This window comes from Archocentrus centrarchus, chromosome 3, assembly GCF_007364275.1.
Source record: "Archocentrus centrarchus isolate MPI-CPG fArcCen1 chromosome 3, fArcCen1, whole genome shotgun sequence".
NCBI classification, from domain to species: Eukaryota; Metazoa; Chordata; class Actinopteri; order Cichliformes; family Cichlidae; genus Archocentrus; species Archocentrus centrarchus.
In genome coordinates, this window is record NC_044348.1 from 31989564 (window position 1) to 32010574 (window position 21011).

The 21011-nt window shown below is 38.7% G+C and overlaps 1 protein-coding gene across 1 annotated transcript; it reads left to right on the forward strand.

Annotated features, from left to right (window-relative positions):
- The first annotated feature begins 8709 nt into the window (after nucleotides 1–8709).
- LOC115778250 (adhesion G-protein coupled receptor G1-like) lies at nucleotides 8710–18105 on the forward strand. Its single transcript, XM_030726310.1, has 10 exons — nucleotides 8710–8847; nucleotides 9982–10107; nucleotides 11522–11567; nucleotides 11740–11828; nucleotides 12511–12626; nucleotides 15822–16090; nucleotides 16167–16251; nucleotides 16442–16571; nucleotides 16936–17092; nucleotides 17972–18105. Exons 1-10 carry the CDS (start codon nucleotides 8710–8712, stop codon nucleotides 18079–18081), a joined length of 1266 nt encoding a protein of 421 aa, XP_030582170.1. The 3' UTR covers nucleotides 18082–18105.
- Nucleotides 18106–21011: the final 2906 nt, after the last annotated feature.

Below are 21011 nucleotides of genomic sequence, written 5' to 3' on the forward strand. Positions count from 1 at the left end.
TTTGATTGTAGTGCTGTATTGCAGAAGCTCTTGACAGAAGTGGTTAATATTTGGTTTGGAGTCTGTCCATCTGGTTTTATGAATATGAAATTTTCCCAGGAGCAGCAGCAGTTGAATGAAGTCAGTGAAGTCTTTGTCCATGCCTTTGTTCTCAAAACATATTATAATGTCCTTCTCTTTAAGTTGAATTATTTGTCCAGTTTTCTGCCTAATGTAATGTTGTAAATCAGTCCAAAATATTTTGACATGTACACACTGATAAAATAAATGAGAAATTGTTTCACTATATGACTCACAGAAAGAACATGAATTAAACCTCTCCAATGTTTTTTTTAACTGGATATATATTATGTAAGATTTTAAAAGAAACTTTCTTAGCCTTATTGTTTAAACAAAATTTCCCTCCATGCAGCCAAATGTAATTCCAGCTTATTTCTCCATATAAAGAAGACCAGTATGATCTTCCAGCTGGCAGAGCACGTTTTCTTTCCCGCGTCCGCGTAACAGGACGCAGAATAGTGACGTTTGTCGAGTATCAATGACGTGCTGGTCGGATAAATGCGACCTGGCCGTACATACACAGGTCGCATTTGAATAGATCGGATACGTATCAGATTTAGGACCACCTACTGTAGCCAAGTGGCCTGGGTTGCATTTGAAAAAAAATCAGATCTATGTTGTTCAAACTGGCATGAAAAGATCGGATACAGGCCGTATGAGGGTGAAAAAAATCGGATTTGGGGCACTTCAGGCTGCAGTGTGAACATAGCCATAGAAACAATAACAAAGCTCAGCCTACAATAATAATTGCAACTAAAGCTCAAGAATAGTAATGATGAACCATTTTGGGGAATCCCTGAGCGAGATCTAGCATATCTTCTGCACCAAGGGTACGTTTGAATAGTCAGTTTGCTTAGGAAGGCTCCTACCTGAGAGAAACGACACAGAAGAATCTGTGTGGCAGTCATAGTGTGAGCTGTTTGGATTCTAGAATTATGAAGGAAAGGTGCTTTGGTTGTTCCTTTATGACCTCCTTTAACATAGCATACGAGGTGTGGCAGAAAAGTAATGAGACTGATTTTGTATTTACCAAAGTTTTTATTTTTTTTCAAACATCAGTGTTATCCCCTTCAAAATAGTTCCCTTGGGCAGCTACACACCGATGGAGACGTTGTTCCCACTTTTGGTAGCAGCGCTGGAAGTCTTCAACCGGTATGGTCTTCAGCATGTCCGTTACACTCTTTTGGATGTTTTCTAAAGTCCCGAAATGACGTCCTTTGAGGACATTTTTCAGTTTAGGAATAAGGAAAAAGTCACAGGGGCTGAGGTCAGGTGAATAGGGGGGCTGGGGAACCACAGGAATGCCTTTTGAGGTCAAAAATTCTGTGACGGAGAGGGCAGTGTGACATGGGACGTTGTCATGATGGAGCATTTTCTGACAGAAGGGGAATCGTCCACAAAGAATTTCTTCCTCCAGGACAAACTGTCAACCAAGTTTTTTATAAAGACGTCCTTGAAAGGCTCAGAAAAAGGGTCATTCGCATGAGACCAGACATTGCAGACAAATGGATGCTCCATCATGACAACGTCCCATGTCACACTGCCCTCTCCGTCACAGAATTTTTGACTTCAAAAGGCATTCCTGTGGTTCACCTGACCTCAGCCCCTGTGACTTTTGTCTTATAAAAACATAAAGTTTGATCAGCAGGTTCACACATTGTGCGGGCTGTTTACCAAACAGGAAGAGGTACTCTTTTTCTAAAATGTAAATCAATACAAATTTAGAGAATTTTTTATGGAGGAAGTCGGTACAGTAGGACAGACTGATCCTGTGTTTTTACCAGGATATAAATGACTTTGATTAAAAATAGTGCAACTGAGTCACTCGGTAGCTTTTCCCCTTTAATGCAATTAGAATAGTTAGAAAACCTTACATAAAACATTTTATTTTTGTATATTGAAACTAGATCACTGAGTAGTTTTTTTCCAGTCAGGATAGTGAGAAAATATTACATAAACTGTAATGGACAAACTGTCAAACTGACTGATTAATGTGTTGTATTGTAGAGTGATGTGGGAGTCTTATATGAAGTATTTGATCAAAGACTGGTAATCCTGAGTGTGCAGGAAATAACAGGACTCAAGGATCCTGTCTACCTCACCATGAAATTTACCACAGATGTAAATGTAACTATAATTTAATTTAATCATTTACTCCATTCTTGCCTCTGTAGTTTTATATCATTTTTAAAACAGCACATTTTTTTATTATGCTCAAAAATAAAATCTAAAAATTATATAGTCATTGTATTTTTTTTAATAATAGTAAAAACAATAAATGTGTGTGTGTGTGTGTGTGTGTGTGTGTGTGTGTGTGTGTGTGTGTGTGTGTGTGTGTGTGTGTGTGATATAGGAAACCCAAAGCCCTTCTTTAATTTTTCCACAAAACTAAGCATCACATCTGTCATAAAGAGTATGTGTAACATAACTATATCTATTGTAAATTAAATTACTAAGCATTACACATTTCTGAGTGAGCTGATGTAATTCAGACGTGACATCATCTCATGCATAATTTAACTCTTTGTTTGACTTATAAGCTTTTAGTCGTGAGGGCTGTTCCACTGACTGGTCACCTGGTCAGAATAACATCACCTGTTCCCGTGACCATTTCACATACTGCGCTGTGCTCATGGTAGGACTGCTCTGTTTTTATTATACACAGTACAATGAACAACAAAATATGGGGATAAAATTGTGCTAATAATATCAGAAATCTCTCCATCTGCCGCCTGCTGTTCAGTTACTTCTAAAATCTTTAAACAGATTTGTAAGTGTCATATTTGTGGTCCATTGCTAAATGGAGTCCTGCAGTCTTTTTAAATTAATTCTACACTGATGAGAAAAACTAAGCACAATGTACAATTATTGGGGAAGTTGCGTTTTTGAAGATTCATTTTATTATAGAACAACTACAGTGCTCTTGGGCAATCCAAAAAGTAAAACCTGAATATTTAAGAAAGTAAAAGTGAGGTTTTGGCTCTCGTAGGAGAATATCTGTGTGTACACAATTATTGAGCAACTATAACTGAATGAAAATGAAGATTTTCCCAACTTGCTTATTTTCATCTGTTTCATCTGCGGTATACAAAACCTTCAAGTTACTGCTTACCAAATTTTACCCTCAAATCAAACGTAACAGATGAGTGTACATTAACTATCAGTAGATGCCCCCCTCCCCCCAAACCCCAGAGATTCTCTCCATAGTGATTGTAAACATCTAACACAAAGTTTGAACCAGCAGACTTGGAGCCGATTTACTGAACCAGTATGTATTAAAATTTAAATGCCAATTGTGACAACAGCACTTACTAAATAAATGTTAAAAACAGCATTTCCCTCTTAAATGTTGCAGAGTACATGTTAAAAATGCTAAAGGTAACCACCTCGTAAAATAAAAATGGCTGATAATCATCTCAAAATGAATGCACCACCACACCACTTGTACCTGTTCTGTGTCCTGAACTCACTGCAAGGTCAGTACAATCCACTCTCATTCATTCAGCTCACTTCTGTCTGTGGTTGCTTTGCAGTGTTGAGGCTGTCACTTTCAACAGCAAGAAGGTCCTGGGTTTGACCCCACCACCACCACCTTTCTGTGTGGAGTTTGCATGTTCTCCCTGTGTTTGCCTGGGTTTTCTCTGGATACTCCAGTTTCCTCCCACAGTCCAAAAACATGCAGTTAGTGAGGTTAGGTTAATTGGTGATTCTAAATTGCTCATAGGTGCAAAAGTGAGTGTGGATGGTTGTCTGTCTCTCTGTGTTAGACCTGTGACAGGCTGGCGACCTGTATGGGGTGCACCTGTCTGCGACAGCTCGGATAAGCTGAAGTTTCCCAGTGACTCCAAATTAGAAAAGCGATTAATGAATGGATGAAATAAAGTTATAAACTACCAGAAAATATTTATAATTAAAAAGTAAGTAAGCGCACACACACAGACACACACACACACACACACACACACACACACACACACACACACACACACACACACACACACACACACACACACACACACACACACACACACACACAATGTGTTTTTTGTTTTTGATACTCCACCACCATCATACAAATAAAGTGAAATATTTCCAAATCAAGGACAGGTGTCTGTTACTGTAGTGCAGAGGTAGATGGTATTTCCTTCTTTCATGTAATAAACAAAATGTAACTCAATACAAACGTAGGGTTTGTCTCTAGAAGGAAAATGGGTATACCTGGAAATAACCACAGTTTTAACATGATGTAAATTATGTGTATATCACCCAGTGTAACTGGAACAGCGAATAGCTTTTTTTCTTTCCCTCCATATTTCTGCCTCTATGTAAGTCAAGGTCAGTTCTTCCAAGTGATTTCTTCTCATTGAACAGTTGCTGATTAACTGCAGCTTCCTTCGCTGTTGTGACAATTCTTAATTGCTTCAGAGTTTTTCAGTTATAAATACAGTACCAATCAAAAGTGTCCAAACTTTTAATTGGTACTGTACACTTTCACCGCTAAGGGAAGGTCGGTGTCAGAGTCCAGACCAGCCAACCAGGGCCTTTATTTAATGGACCCGAATCACATACAGTGTTTATTTTTATAACACTGATGGGTAAAGGTTAGAGAAGAAATGTTTAACTTAAACAGAAAAAACCAGGAAATCTCTATTAGAAATCCAGATGATCTACTTTATGTAATGGTTGCAGATGACTAACAACAGTAATGCAGTAAACATATATTCTTGCCCTACTTGTATAATTCCCCCAAATCCCCAAATAGTTGATAGCAGTTCCTGTACGTATCTCTAAATAAAGTAAAATTGTTAACCCCCCCCATCTGCAATAGAAACACACTGCAGATGGCTCCACTCTCTACAGGATACAGACTTGGATCCAGGATTTGTTTTGGGTGTCACAACAGTGGTTTTCAACTTTTTCTGTTAACTCAGGCTTTCTGCTTCACAATAAAACTTGGCATTTGACGTGCCCTTTCACTCTTCTTCCACACAAAATGGATCAAATGAATGCCACCTACTCCAGTCAGAGACCTCATCAGGGGAATGGCTCATTTATGAAACACTTTAAAAAATGTAACAGTAAAATGCAACACTCTAGCTGAACATTCAACCAGAGAGTAATGTTGCAAAAAATCATCAATTTTGTGATTTGATCACTGGTACCAAGCCGCGAAACTTTAACTTGATGCATTTAAACATTACATTTTACTCAGTGTGTTCAGCTCTGACTTTGTCCCACAACCAAAGATTTTAGATGTGGAATTTATGTTAGTTTGTCACCAAAAGTGAATCTAATTTCATTAAGTGGTTGATATTCTTGGTTATGAACAGCCTTCAAATGGAACTCATCAATTTTCTGATCTGTGTTCTGGTAAGTGCAGTTTCAGCAATGCAGGAAAAACAAAAGGAGCAGATGAGAATCAGGCATAAAAGAAAAAGAGCACGTGAAGACAAATTTAATTAAAATACAGTTTTTGATATTGATGAACCCGCTCTTAGACTTTTTTGATCAAACACTGTTCACAGATTGTTCACAGATTATTATATTTTTCACAGCAATATAATATGCAATTTAAGAAGTGCTGTGCAGTTTGTATGGACCTGTCATATTAACTGATTTAAAATTCATGGTGAATTGACTTCTGGAAAGCACGACTTGGTGCTGACTGTGAAGAAAATCCATTTTCAATGTCCAGTTTTCAGCTTAATATTTTTTAATCATTTGATGTCAGCCTGCATGTGGGAGGACTGGGAGACACAGATGAACTTTCTATCAGCTGATGCTTCCTTGTTTTGTCTAGGAATGTCATTTACATGCTGTTTTATTTTCCCTGTTCATATGAGCAGCTTTACTTCTTTGCTTTTTTCCCTGCTGTCACATCAACTGTGTTCAGGTTGTTTCCAGACGCAGCAACATGCAAAGGTAGGACATGCTTTGGTTCTTTTTTATGTTAGATACCTAATTAAGTTTTCTGTATTGATGCTGGTGTTGGGTCTTATTTATTTAACTAAGCATACAAAAATGATGTGCAAATATATACAGCTGTAAATATTGTGTTTCTCTTTTAAAGGATACCTTTTTACATTTAAGTCAGGCTTCTTATTGTTATTATTATTAACACTACTGCCCGTGTGTCTCTCTTAAACTCAAAACATCTTTCAGTTGGACCATCTCTGAAATGTCTCTACATTGATCACAGAGACACTATATAACAAAGAAATATCCACTCAATTTGAAACACAATCTCATTTTTAAGTCTAATATTTTTTCACCCATCCATCCACACAGACCATATTTGTGCCACAGATATTGTGGCGCAAATATTAAACTGTATTTCCTCCTTTCTCTTATCATAATTACTTAAAGATGGAGAAATAATAGTGCTTTATCAATGCATATAGCAGAATAGGTGCAGTACTGGGGCCTCAAGTAGAGAGTCCTGCTAGAGCCCTAACTCTGGTGCAAAGTTGTAAAGTAATGCAAATTTATTCCACCTATTTCATTAATGTGATTTGTTTTTGTGAACTACAGCCTTTCACTGTTAAGCACAGACAGATTTTTGTTCTAAACGTAACAGAATGAAGCGGTCGATGCTCTGCTGCTTGGTGTCGTTTGTCTCTCTGAACCTGCTCTCTCAGAATTGTGTATCAGGAACTGGAGTCTGTGCAGACTGTGGTCTAAACTGTACTGTGAGCATGGGTAAGTGTGTAATTATTTCTTTAACATTTTCTTAACAATTAACAATTATATTAACAAGTAATAAAAACTTGGCATACTTTTTGATCATGAATCAAGGTCTTGGGACTTTGGTGGTCAGGGATTGTTTGTGTTTCTCAAGTTGTTACCCAGCAGTTTCTGTGATGTGGTGTGTTGTTTTATCTTCAAAAGAAACTCAATAACTCCTGTTGGGGAGTACTGCTGCCCATAATGGAGAGAGCCATGGTTTGTAGCAATATTTAAGGTGTTAAGTGTGCAAAGATGTTACATTCTGCATGTTCAGCATGAGGAGCAATCTGAGCAATACAGTAGGTGGTTATAGTGTTTTTAAACAAGGTAAAAACAAACCAAAACATTTATCAAGTCTTTGTAATTTCAGTACCTGCTCCATCTGATCATTGCGCTGACTGCACTGTTTAAAAAAAAAAAAAAAAACTCAAATCACAAAAATTCCGGCAGTTGGGGCACTAAAAAAAGAGCTGAAAATTTCTGTCATGAAATCACGGAAGTATTTTGGGAGCTGAGGCTCCAGAAAAATGCAATTATAAAAAGGAAGGTGGACAGGTGCAGGTAGGGCTCGAACTACTGTACCAACTGTCTGACCAGCAGGTGACGTGCTCTAACCAATGAGATGCAGTCAGGCCAAACGGCACCTGTTGTTCCCCGTTGCTCTCGCAACCAGTACCATCTGGGCCCGACCCTGTCATATGTGTGGGGGTTGGACCAAAATACAGGACGCATGAGAAAACTAAACTTTGAGGCAGCTTCAATGCTAAAAACTTCTCACAGAATACAAAATTCAAAACACAAAATCCTAATCTCAACCAAGGCTGTACAAAAGACAAAATAACAAGCCTGGGAGAAAAAGAGAAAAACACTAAACAGGGGAACACACAGCTGGGAGGGAACACAGATGAAGACGCAACAAGGAACACAAAAAACTGAGAACTTAAATAAACACAAGGAAATTGAGAGCGTGGACACAGCAGGGAACAACAGGTGAACCAAATGAAACTAATAACACAAAGGAGGCAAAACCACACAAAGCACAAAGAACACAGGACTGTCAAAATAAAACAGGAAGTGACCAAGAGGCGCCCAGAAGGCATGATCTTCTTCTTTCAATCACTAGGGAGATGTTATAATACTACTACTACTACTACTACTACTACTACTAATAATAATAATACTACTACTACTACTAATAATAATAATAATAAATAAATAAATTCTGACACTTGACAAAAGGGTCTTCATGAGTGAGGGGAGATTGACAGCAGGAATATTTCTGTGATTTCACGAGAATTTTTCAACAGTGTGTGGTCACGAGCTTTGAATCGTGACTGAAAGGACGAGATCACATATAGAAGGAGTGGAAATGAGATTTCTCCAAATGGTGACTGACCTCCCTGTTAGAGACAGGGTGAAGAGTGCAGTCGTACGGGACGCTACCTCTCCACATTGGGTTCCACAAATCACCTTTTTCCACACAGTCTGTGGGATAAGATTATAGTATAATGAATATTTTGGATTGCGAGATGAAACTTTAATTCCTTTGACTATGTGGAACTTTTAATTGACTTTGTGAATAGAGCATGGTATCTTTCCTTTATTTCTTTAACAGTCAGCTGCTGTTTGGAGTATGTATGGAGCAATTTGGAACCTGCCATCCCTGGAAACACCATTGAGTAAACATCTAAATTTTTTATGTTCGTCTGGCATCTGTGTTCCTGTTTGTTTGTAAAAAAAAAAAAAAAAAAAAAAAAAAAAAAAAAGTCTTTGGTCAAACATTTATATGAGAGTAAAACATGAAGAATTTGCAAGTGATTGAAATTAAAATCATATTTAAGATATTCTATTATGCATATAGTGAGGATTTGGAAATCAAAATGATGCATATTAATATTTTTTATTTTTTATTTTCCAAGCACCATGAGGAACCTAGAAATGATTCTTGATGGAACAAAAGTGGAAGGGACCATAATGATGCATTCCTACAACTTAGTTGTCCTCCTGTTCAAACCCAATGATACTGCTGAAAGCCTTGAAATTTTTGCCAGTGACAACGAGGTATGAGAACAAATATGACAGATCTGAAGTCAAATGGAGATATTTTCACTGGCTGACAGAGTTTCAGAAATATCAGCACTGCCCACCCCTTTGGTTTAGATCTCATTGTCATATCTTTAAATGATCTGCATACATATTTGGATCCACATGATAATTTTTTATGATGAGTATTTGGTGCAGACTTTGTTGATACTTTGTTGATACATGACTTTGTCATAAGGACAATTAACAGGTCACATCGTTCTTTTACTGTTATATTTGAATATTTCTATTTGTGGATCTGAGATTGTGTAACCATGATAACTTTAGTGATTTGTCACTTTTTACTGAGCTCTACTGTGTGGAATATCATTTTGTATAAATCTTCCCATCTTCATATCACAGATCGATTGCCATGAAACTTAACTTGTATACACATTGATTAAAATTGGAATGAATTGTAATGATTGTTCTGATCATGCAGCTTTGCCTCTAGCACCAAGGACAGCTCACTGTTTGCCATGCAATACAACGTGCAAAATAGCTCAAGAACTGCATTAAGCTGTTACAAGTATTCACATGCAGTGTTTCTCTTTCTGTTATTGATGATGAAGGCGGGATTAACGGATGTTCTCAACAGAACAGTCTACATTCGTCTACCGAGAGAAGTTATTGCTGGAGAAAGGAACGCGATTGTCTTCTCATTGTTTAAGTTGCCTGAAACAGTAAGGGTCAGAGAGTGCTCTCTGTTATATAAAATTCTGTAGAAAAAGGTATGAGGAAACCCCCCCACCCATGTATACTAATTTTACATATTTACAGTATAAATATTAACTCCCACTTACAGTTGGTCTTGCTTTTTTTTTTATCCCAATAAGATTTGTAACAAAACTAAAATGTTAATATTTTCTGGCTAATTCATTTGTCATTAAATACTAGTAAGCTAATAAATCTGCTAAAGACAACAACATCTAGCAGAAAAAGAAGGGAAAACATTTTTGTGACATGACACGTCAAAAAGATAGGCTTTTGAAGCAACACTACATTTAAATCAAAAGTAATCAGATTGCTTATTTATTTAAATGAAGGAAGTAGATACCCCAGGAAAGAAGAAATGTTCCACAAGCCAGCTGACAAGCTTACGTTATATTGCAGAATATTTTTGGCTCCTCATATGAAGTGTATGATCAGAGACTGGTTGGCCTGAGTGTGCAGGGCAAGAACATATCAGGACTACAGCAGCGTGTCAACATCACCGTGGAGATTACCAGGAAGATAAATGTAACTACAGCTTCATTTCATCACGTACTCCAGTCTTACCTTCCACACCTTTATATTATTTTTAAAACAACATGAACAAATAGTCTGCATTCTCACAAAAAGTTAGTAAAAGGATTCATATGTATAATCTTCCATTACACATAAATAACACTTGTATCGTGTAAATTTTTCTCAGTAAAAAATAAAATGTTAAAAATTAAAAAATTAAAACACTCAATGGCCACTTCATTAGGCATATCTTGCCAGTACCAGGCTGAAATTTAACAAGATGCTGAATTGGCTGAATTCATGCAGATTAATGAACTAATCTCTGAGATGTCCATATTGATGAGAATATCACACAGCTGTTGCTGATTTTTCAGCTGCACATCCATGCTGTGGATCTCCCATTTCATTACATTTGTTAAAAGGGAGTTTTTCCTTCTCACTGTTACCAAGTGCTTGCTCATAGGGTGTCATCTGATTGTTGGGTTTTCTCCATATTGTTGTATGGTTTTTACCTTACAATATAACTTTGAGGAGATTATTGTTGTGTGAAATGAAGTACCCCCTCCCTGGGGTCAAAGGTGCTGAAACATTTAAAGAACCCATTTGAGATGATTTGAGCTTTGTGAAACTACATGCTGAAAGCAGCTATCAGAAGATGAGGACACTTTGGTTATGAAGGAATGGACATGGTCAGCAACAATTCTCAGGCAGACTGCAGTATTTAAAAAGTACTCATTTGGATTAAGGTACCCAGAAAATATGATCCATTGATAGAAAGCAGCGTGGATCTTTTCTGACAGCAGAAATTGAAACTCATCAGACCAGTCTATTTTCTTCTATTTACCAATTTTGGAGAGCCGGTGCAAATTTTTCTTAGCTGACAAGAGTGGCATGTGGTGTGGTCTTCTGCTGCTGTAGCTCTTCTGCTCCAAGGTCTGATGTCCTGTTCATTCACAGATGTTTCTCTGTATACCTTGGTTGCAACAAGTGGTTATCTGAATTACAGTTGCCTTCCTATGAGCTCAAAGTAGTCTTCCACCTCTGGCATCCACAAGGCATTTTTGCCCATAGTACTGCTGCTCACTGGATAGTTTCTCCTTTTCAGACCATTCTCTATAAATCCCGGAGATGGCTGTGTGGAAAAATCCCAGTAGATGAGCAGTTTCTGAAATACTCAGATTAGCCTGTCTGGTACCAATAACCGTACCACATTCAAAGACATCTTTCTTCCCCATTCTGAGGCTCAGTTGGAAATTCAGCACATCATCTTGAATTATGCCTAAATGCACTGGGTTGCTGCCATGTGATTGGCTGATTAGATATTTCTGTTAACCAGCAGTTGAACAGATGTTCCTAACAAAGTGGGCAGTGAGTGTAAATGTGTATTATTATTCACATGTAACCGTGGAGTATTTTTGTGTCATAGGAAACCCAAACACCCTCCTGTCAGTTCTTTGATTTTTCAACAAACAGTGAGTAACCAAACCCCACAACTGTTACAAGCAGTGATGTAGAACACAATTATTTCTTGTTTGTGTTTGTATTTCTGGTTTGTGGATTCACTCAGGATGAAAAACCTGAGGTGTTGTAATTCAGATGTGACAGCATCACATGTATAATGGATCTGTTTGTTTGACTTACCAGGTTTTAGTCAGGATGGCTGCATCACTCTGTCGACACCCAGTAATGTCACCTGTTCCTGTGACCACTTCACATACTTTGCTGTGCTCATGGTAGGACTGTTTGTCTGTTTCACTGTACAAAGTGGATTCTAAGAGTTGAATTTCTTGTGACTTCAGGGGAGTCCCTTCAACAAAATATAAACATAACATCTTACTGATAATTCAAGAAATCTCATTTTGTCCATCAATCTCTTGTTTCCCCGCCCTGACAACCATTTATCTGCACTGCTTCAAGCAGGTGGATTACTGATAGAAAACTTGTGTTCAATAAATTCTATATCTGTGATAAAGTTAGTTTTCAATCAGAAGCTCATCCAGTGTTCACAAACTATTTCAGAATCTTATTAGAAACAAGCTGTGATTTGATCCTGAGAAAGCCCCTCTGCTTAGAAAAATTCACACCTATGAATAACCAATTAACCTAACCCCAGTAAAGGCATGTCTTTGGACTGTGGGAGAAAACCAGAGTACCCGGAGGAAACCCACGCAAACACCACACAGAAAGACTCCAGCCAAGATGGAATCAAACCTAGGACCTTCTTGCTGTGAGGCAGCAGTGCTAACCACCACACCACTGTGCTAACCACCCCCACTTATTGTGTTTCTGCATAGAGATGTCACTATAATACTGAGTCACTCACATTAAAAATACCTCAGAATCTCAAATTTATCTCACTAACTGTGACAGCAGAAATATTTAAAGATAACAGGAATGTGTATTTTTTTTCCACAGGTGCCCGTTTCCATCTCACTTGAAGACCAGGAGATTTTAACATACCTTACACTGACTGGCTGCTGTTTTTCCCTTTTAACTCTGGCCATTGCTGTTTTGCTCTTCATCACAAATGGGTATATATACACAGATAAGAAAGTTATTCACCACTCACCCTGTGGGCGGTCTTTGACCTCCAAGCTTGGGTCCTTTTTTTTTCTTTTTATCTCTTGGTATTACTATAACTATCATTACGGCCTTCTTCCTGTGCTTGTCCATGATTACTATGTCCAGTTGGTTAGCCGTCACCAGTTTGTCTGTATCTGGAAGCCCCACGGGATCTTAGCTTGGTCATTCTTGGGGGTGTACCCTGCTTTGATCCCGTGACTTCCAGGTCATACTCAGCACAGATATTCCTGTATACTATGGCAGCCACGTGATTATGGTGTTCCATGTATGCCCTACCTGCAAGCATCTTGCACCCTGCTGTTATGTGCTGGATTGTCTCAGGGGCATCTCTGCACAGCCTGCACCCCACACACACAACTGCTCCAACTTCAGACAGCTATATAAAGCTCAAAGGCAAAGCTGGATCAAGATAATAACTGATGCTGGCGCTGTGGTAGGACCCATCAGGCAGAATGAGATTTGAAAATTTGCTGTAAGATATGCAACCGATAACATCTCCTTGTCCTCCATGACGTCAATGACTGGTCCACTAGGAAAGTTGAGACAGCCCAAGCATCATCTTCAACAATGGACACTGGCACCACACAACTGGGAGAGGAAGTGTTATACACTGAAAAACCCCTAGGAGGATGTAAAGTCCTATTGAAAATCTGCAAGGTGTTGCTAAGAAATGGAGATGATGATGATGATGATGATACTTTATTGATCCCACAATGGGGAAATTACAGTTAACAGAACACCCATCCAAGAAGACAAACAGGAGATAGGTGAACTGTGGCCATGCTGCCCCCCTTCTGGAGGCGCTGCCATAGATTGAGTCCTAGAATCTTATACAGTCATCAATCAGCAATCAGCAGAGACATCTGTGGGATGTTTCATCAGGTCCGACTTCTAACGGAAGACCAGCCACTGCTCCAGTTCATTTGGTGGGATTGTAAACGTGAAGACCCCCCTGCTGTCTATGAGTGGAGAGTGCCTCGAAAGACTCTGGCTTCACCAGCCTTCATTCTACTCAACAGGCGAGGACTGTTTTAGCCTGTACAAGAAATGAGAAGCGATGGGGCATCATATTTAAATGCCTCACCACTAGAGCAGTCTACGTTGACCTCCCTCTCCACCATGGACACTGACTCCTTTCTTATGGCATTCCAACGATTCATAGCACGCAGGGGAAAACCATCTGAACTGCTTTCTGATCAAGGCACTAACTTCAAAGGCGGGGAAAGAGGTGAAGAAAGCTTTTAACGTCCTGCCCTGAACTACAGGCACAGGTTGCTGCTCAGCAGGTGAGGTCCTCCCCATTTTGGTGGGTGCTGGAAAAGAGAGATTCCCTCCTTGAAGCAGGCCCTACAGACAACTTTAGGGGCACAGATTGTAACAGAAGAGATTCTGCAGACTCTCTTCACAAAAGTTGAAGGGATTCTGAATTCAAAGCCCCTTGGTTACGTATCCTCAGGTGTGGCTGATGTGGACCCAGTCACTCCCTAACCCCCTAACCCTGGCTGAATATTTCTGGAAGCATTTTATTAAATATTATTTTCCGAGCCTACAGACCAGACACAAATGGCAAGCAGAGACTCCTGATGTTCTCCTGGGCAAAGCAGTTATTATTGATCCCCAACTTCCCCATGTAGTATGGCCTGTTGGACTGATTACAGACACCTTTCCAGGATCAGACAGAAGGATCAGAACTGTCAAGGTAGAAGTGAGTGGGCATGCATATACCCACCCTCTGACAGGAACTCATTTGTCTTCCGGTTTTACCAGACTAATGGAGGATTATTGACTGATGAGCTGTATGAGTGAGCAGATTTCCATAGGAAATATGGAAAGCTGTTAAAAAGCCCATCATGTCACACCATGCATTAAGGGCATGGAGTGAGCATGATTCGCCCAGTGACCAATAGGAATGCATCCACCAGCCAATCACAGCACGTAACCCTGCCACGGCAATTGAGAGCTCAGTCTGACGGAGTCACAGCAGCACACAAGTTATTGGACTAAGGCTGGCCTGTGTGCGCTAATGGGACACAGGTTGCCATGATTAGTGCCTCTGTGCTGTCTGTCAGTCCAGCTTTGTCCAGCCATTGGTAGGATTTTTTGATTTCAGCTCTTCTTCTATCTGTCGGTGGTACATGCCTCGCAGTGGCCTGGCCTTCCATGATGGTTCCTCTTCTTTCTCTTCTTTCTCGGGTTTCTGCTGCCTGAAGTACTCACTAAGCACATGATCCCTTGTGGCCATCTTCCTTATGCATTCATGGATCTTTGTTGTTTCATCTAGGACCGTGGTTCTGACACTCACTAGTCCTCGGCCTCCTTCCTTCTGCTTAGCGTACAGTCTCAGGCTGCTGGATTTGGGATGAAACCCTTCATGCAAAAGAGATTTCTTGTCTCGGTGTCTGTGGCTGCTGGTTGGTGTCAGTGACGGTTGCAGTAGTGATCATCTGTAGTGTTGCATTTCACATCTTCTAGCAGACTTTCAGAGGGTACTTCACGTAGACTTGGTAACTGGCCACGGAGGGTCCAGGTTTCCAGCTTAGTCACGATCTTCTCTTTTGGCTCAGCTGCTCTGGCATTCAACAATCAGTTGTTTTAATTATTGTGGGGTCTTTAGCTTACAATATAAAGCGCTTTGAGGTGCCTGTTTGTTTTGATTTGGTGCTATATAAATAAAATTGAAAGTGAATTGTTTTTGGGGTTTGGTACCAAATCTTGGAGTGTGAGGATGATGATATCTCCCCTGAGCTGAGGTCCTGGCTCCCCCTTGTTGTAACATTTGTGCTGTACCTTGTCAGTCTCTAGTTGCGATATCCATTGCAGATGTTGGAACACTGAACCCCCTTTCATATTTTCAACATGTAAAATTAGGATCTTTACCCTCTGCCCTCTCTTTGCTCTGTCATCCAAATTTTTTACTGACCTAATGCCTTTTTGTTTCTTTCCATTTTTTCTTTAATTTAAAAGGCAATGTAATCACCCTCTCTTACTTTTCCTCTCCTTCCTTCTGTATTTTAAATCTCTTATCGATTCCATTCTTTCTTCCTCCATTTCATATGGCATAATTTCCTTGCAAGCAAAATATGACCATTGACTTGACACAAAAGCTGTCATTCACCACAGATCACCTTTCCCCTGTCTAACAGGACACTCAGAGAAGATGCTTCTATGAAGATCCACATCAACCTCGTAATTGCCCTGATCCTCCTCAACCTGCACTTCCTGCCCAGTCAGACAGTGGCAGCAGGGTCCTCCACTGGACTTTGTTTTTATATGGCTCTTTTACTTCACTACTCCCTGCTGGCCACTTTCAGCTGGATGGCCTTGGAGGGATTCAACCTCTACCTTCTTGTTGTCAAAGTCTTCGACATCTATGTCAGCAGATACCTGCTGAAACTCTGTGTGGTGGGATGGGGTGAGTGGAATCCTTCAAACAGAAAGTTGTCTTTTTCAGTCTGCAAACCTATGACTGCTCATTTTACATGTTTCAGGTGTCCCTGCAGTCATTGTGTCAGTGGTGGTGATCATAGACAGAGCGTTTTATGGTCATGTCTCTAACTCAGATGGAACTGCAATGTAAGGAACAAATTTTTATTCATGTAAAATCTAGACGTAATTTGTATTTAAATTGCATGTGCATCAGAATTTCTGTATATTTGGATGTTGAGAAGGAAAAATAATCAAATCTTTTTTAAGTAGATACACTGAGTCTCTTACATTACTGTTTGTGGGACATTAAATCATCATCTTTTTCCTTTCTTTGTAGATGCTATATCACCAATGAAACTGTGAAAGTGGTGACTACAGCAGGACTGTTCTCCATGGTGTTCTTCTTTAACATGATCATGTTTGGGGTGACAGTCAGACGTGTTTTCAGTGTTGGGCATCGCAAAAAGGTAATTTTGTCACCATAAGTCAACTCATTTCAAAATCAGCTGGTCCCTTTAAAACCCCAAACCAACAATTAACTGGTTTTACCAGCAACCAACCAACATTATTCCTCATTTAATTATTCCTTATTTAATTTAAAATTCCCATTTGCTTTTTAAGCGACAAAAATATGAGTTTCCTTATTTAGCTTTTTATTTTTTTTTAAAGAACGCTATGTACTAGTAATATTTTTTAATAAATACTTAAAATAAAAAGTTTCCATTAAACACACTATAAGAGAACAACTGAGTCCAGAGAACACACTTTGCATTTCAAGGACTCTGTTAGTTGCAATTTGTCTATAACCTGCTTTTGTATTTGGCAAAACAGTTTGGACATATTGACCGTAAAAGAGTCGGGCAACATATTTGTCGTCTGCTGGGAGTCAGTGCTCTGCTTGGCATTACCTGGGGCCTGGTCTTCTTCTCATTTGGATCCCTGACCACTCCTGGTGTCTACCTTTTCTGCATCCTGAACTCACTGCAAGGTCAGTACAATCTGCTTCTATGTGATTCTCTGTTGAAGGGAATCATGGCTAGAGGACTAACCTTTTATCAAAATCAAGGTAAACGTGAAGCCTCTCATATGATATCACCTGTTCTGAGCATATGCCCAAAAATCTACTTGGTAAAGTGCACATATTATCTATGTGACAGACATAAACTTGGTGTAGTTTTGATTATGATACTATGATACATCCCAGATGCTGGAAAAAATAATAAAAATGTAAAAACAAAACATTTTACTCACTTGTATGTAGTACAGCCTTGTAACTGAAGATTTTCAATGCATGAATGTAAATTTTTGAATTCCTTGATTAAATATATAAAACTTTTGGTACATAAAAAAACTTGCTGAGTCCACATTTTGTGTCCCCTGGTGTGAGAAGAAGGTACTGCAGGTGGGCTGTGAGGAGTCAATACAATAATGTTCTGTAAAGTTTTATAAAGTTATAATAATATTTTCAGTTTTGTGTTAGACATGTCCAGGGTGTTCCCTGTCTCACGCGCTATGACAGCTGGGATAAGCTCCTGCAGCACCAAGCTGGATAAGAAAATGGATGGATGAAATTGATTTGGAAATTACCAGAAAATATTTATTAGTCCTCTGTGTTGGTTAGAGTGTTGATTAAAGGTTTCAGTGAGCTGCAACATTGCTAATAAAAGGAAGGGAAGGCTTTTGGTAAGAGCAGAAGAATGTGGAATGGATTTTGACATGACAGTTTTTGGTTTTTTTTTACTGTGCGTGAATAAACATTAACCTGATAAAGATGAATTATCAGTTTCATTTGCATGATTTACACACTCATGGAAATTCCTGTACTCAGTTTGATCCTTTGCTTCACTCTCTCCTTTGTGCCGTGCAGGTTTCTTCATCTTCCTGTGGTTTGTGATGTCACTGAGAAAGGCTAAAAACTCAGTTCCTCCAACGAGCAGTGAAACGCGCAGCACCATCAACCAGCTTAAAGACTACTAGAAACATATCAAGAAGTGCGTTGGTGGAATGTACAGCACAATACAGTAAAGTGTGGCAATATTGTTTCTGCTTTAGATCAGGACATTTATATTCATAACAATTTAACAGATCATGGAGTAACTGATTCTAAATGATGTAAATGAATGTGACAGCATGAACATTTTAACAACTCTGCTCTAATATTTGAAAATTTCTTCTTAATGTAAATCTTTGTGGTAAAGGGTTTATTATTCCCAAGACCAGCTGACATAAGATGGCTACACATTTAAACCTTTTTTTTTTTTAATTTCTGGCACTTCTGGAGGTGAAAGTTGATGCAGGAAAGAGAATCCAGAATGACCAGAAGATGGAGAAAAGATCAAATATTTCTTGTGCACCAACTCCCACTGGATTGTCCAGAGGTCAGAGGAATAACTACAGAAAATGGTCCTTATTGGTTTTCTCCTTGAAGTCACATGTCCACTTTTCTGCTCCACATACAGACCTGATCTTGGTTTTAAATGCAGCTCACCTGCCACTGGTTTAATACTTTGAGAAATTCTGATGTTGTTAAGTTGACTACACCATTAGCATTGTATTGTATTGTGCATGCATTACATGTTTTATTCTAATCCTGTTTTCAGATTTTTAGAAATTTCTTTAGTAACTTTATCAAAATATGAACCTTTTCTGTTCCAGTTTGCACATCTGAACATGTATTTCTAAATACCGTGCTAATTCATAAAAGCTGCAGTGTCAGTATGAGCAATAAAAACTGGAAATTTTGACATCATTTTGCTGTTTTTTAATTGTATATAATAATATTCCGATTAACAGACCTAATTTGCAGCAGACTGACGCCAAAGTCCAAACTCCACTGAAAATAGTGTTTTGAACTGCAGTCATTTTATTGGCCCCATAAAGAACATTTGCCTAAAACAAACACGTCCGGCAGACAGCACAGAAGCACCTCTGTATTTTAACCTTAAAACACCTGATCATGAGATCACTCAGGCAGAACAGCTCAGTGATGCTTGTCTGCTCCATCCTGCTTACTTCAGTGATATCCACTGAATCTTAATGTAAGTTTTATTATTTTTTTCTTTCTTTCTTTTTTGGTGTGTTTGGAGTGTAACTATCATGAAAGTCATGCATTAATGGGTAAATTTATCTAGTTAGAAAAGTTTTCGTTTTATAAACATCAAGGAGGAAATCTTGTAAATGGCCTACAGAATTCTGTATATGAGATTTTCCACTGTGTCTGATTTTGAATGGCATTTATTGTAGTATTGCCAAGAGAAGAAGTGACGTCATATTTGTCTTTATTGGTTGGGAGTTGATTTCTTTGTAAGATGAGGGAATTTGGAGATAGAAATGGATAACAATCTGATTTCTGTACTTTTTTTACACAAAGCAAACAAACCGTTTCTTTCATCTGTTTATCGAGGTTGGTGTGACGTCATGCACACATTGCTTTAGATTTGTCTGCCATACTGGACGTGATACAATCACCCATCACTAGGGAAAAATGTGTATTCCCAGACTAGTTGGAATTGGTTCCTGGAAGTCTCTGGCTTTCACCAGATGAAGATGCTTAAAGAAGATGCAGCACCAAAAACTTTCTGGTACAAGCTTTGGCTGCTAGCAGATTTCCATGGCTGCCTGTAGTGTTTTGTGTTTGTCTGCAAACTACCAGCCGAGCAGTGGTGAAACTTGAGAAAATGCAACGCCAGCAGGAAATGAAGATGGTTTTCACAGCATCACTACAGCTCAGAGAGGAGCTGGCCAGTGTTTGTAGACAAGTCCATCACTTCCATGGAAACCACAGGCAATAGCAGCAATATGCAAATGAGCAAAGCCATCACAAAGAGGTTTTTGTCAACCGGGTGGGCAATACTGATTTTTTTCCTTAGCTAGGGAAAAATGGGGGTCACTGACCAGCCTCTGTGTGTGACTGAGGCTGGAGCAATTATTTTCCCTGTGACATCAACCTTCAGCAACCAGTCAGGGGATGCACACAATCTTAGTGCATACTTACAATGACCTGAGAGTGAGCTAACATTTATACAGTTTTAAACTTGACGATATTCAGAAAGTGTGTTATTGTCATAAATACATGGCATCATATACTTCATTGATTTGTTTACTTGAGCATACATTACAAAATTTTTTATGTAGTGATGTAAATTGATGTGGATTTTAAATAAAGCTGCATGAAACTCTTCAAACTTCATGTTTATTCCACACATTCAGAAGATAAATGATGGTGCCCTTACTGCTGTTGCTGCTGCTGCATGAATCGCTGGCTCACCAAGGTATGAATATCAGTTTTGTTAGTTTAGGTTATATTCATCAGTAGAAATTGTTATTTATTTATTTATTTATTTATTATGCAATCTTAAAGGAACAGTATATCTGAGAATTTAAAAGAGAATGAAAATTCAGAAAAACACTTGCCTCAAAGCACTTTATATTGGAAGGTCCCTGCAATAACACAGAGGAAACCCCAACAATCAGACGGGGTTTTCTCACATTCATATCGCTTGCTTTACTTTCTTGTCATCTAGAGGACCTCCAGTTTAAAATAAGCCTCAAACTTACAATGCCATGAAAAAGTATTTGCCCCTTCTTGATGTATTTTTTTGTTATTGTTTTGCATATTAGTCATACTTACATGTTTCATCAAATAAAATTAAATTTTAGACAAAGATAACCCAAGTAAATACAAAATGCAATTTTTAAATTAAATTAATTTATTAAGGGCAAAAGGTCATCCAAACCTACCTGGTCCTGTGTGGAACAAAAGTACTTGTTGTAGTTGATATTTGGTTCAGGAGGAGCAAAAACTGCAATCAAGCATTTGCCATAACTGGCAATGAATCCTTCACATCACTGTGGATGAATTTTGGCTGTCTGTTCTTTGCAGAATTGTTTTAATTCAGTCACATTGG

What these genes read in the sequence shown, in the direction of transcription:
- LOC115778250 (XM_030726310.1), top strand. Translation starts at nt 8,710, where the DNA reads ATGAGGAACCTAGAAATGATTCTTGATGGAACAAAAGTGGAAGGGACC. An exon ending in TTTTTGCCAGTGACAACGAG is followed by an intron (nt 8,848 to 9,981) that starts GTATGAGAACAA and finishes GTTATATTGCAG; the next exon opens with AATATTTTTGGCTCCTCATA. An exon ending in CTTTGATTTTTCAACAAACA is followed by an intron (nt 11,568 to 11,739) that starts GTGAGTAACCAA and finishes TTGACTTACCAG; the next exon opens with GTTTTAGTCAGGATGGCTGC.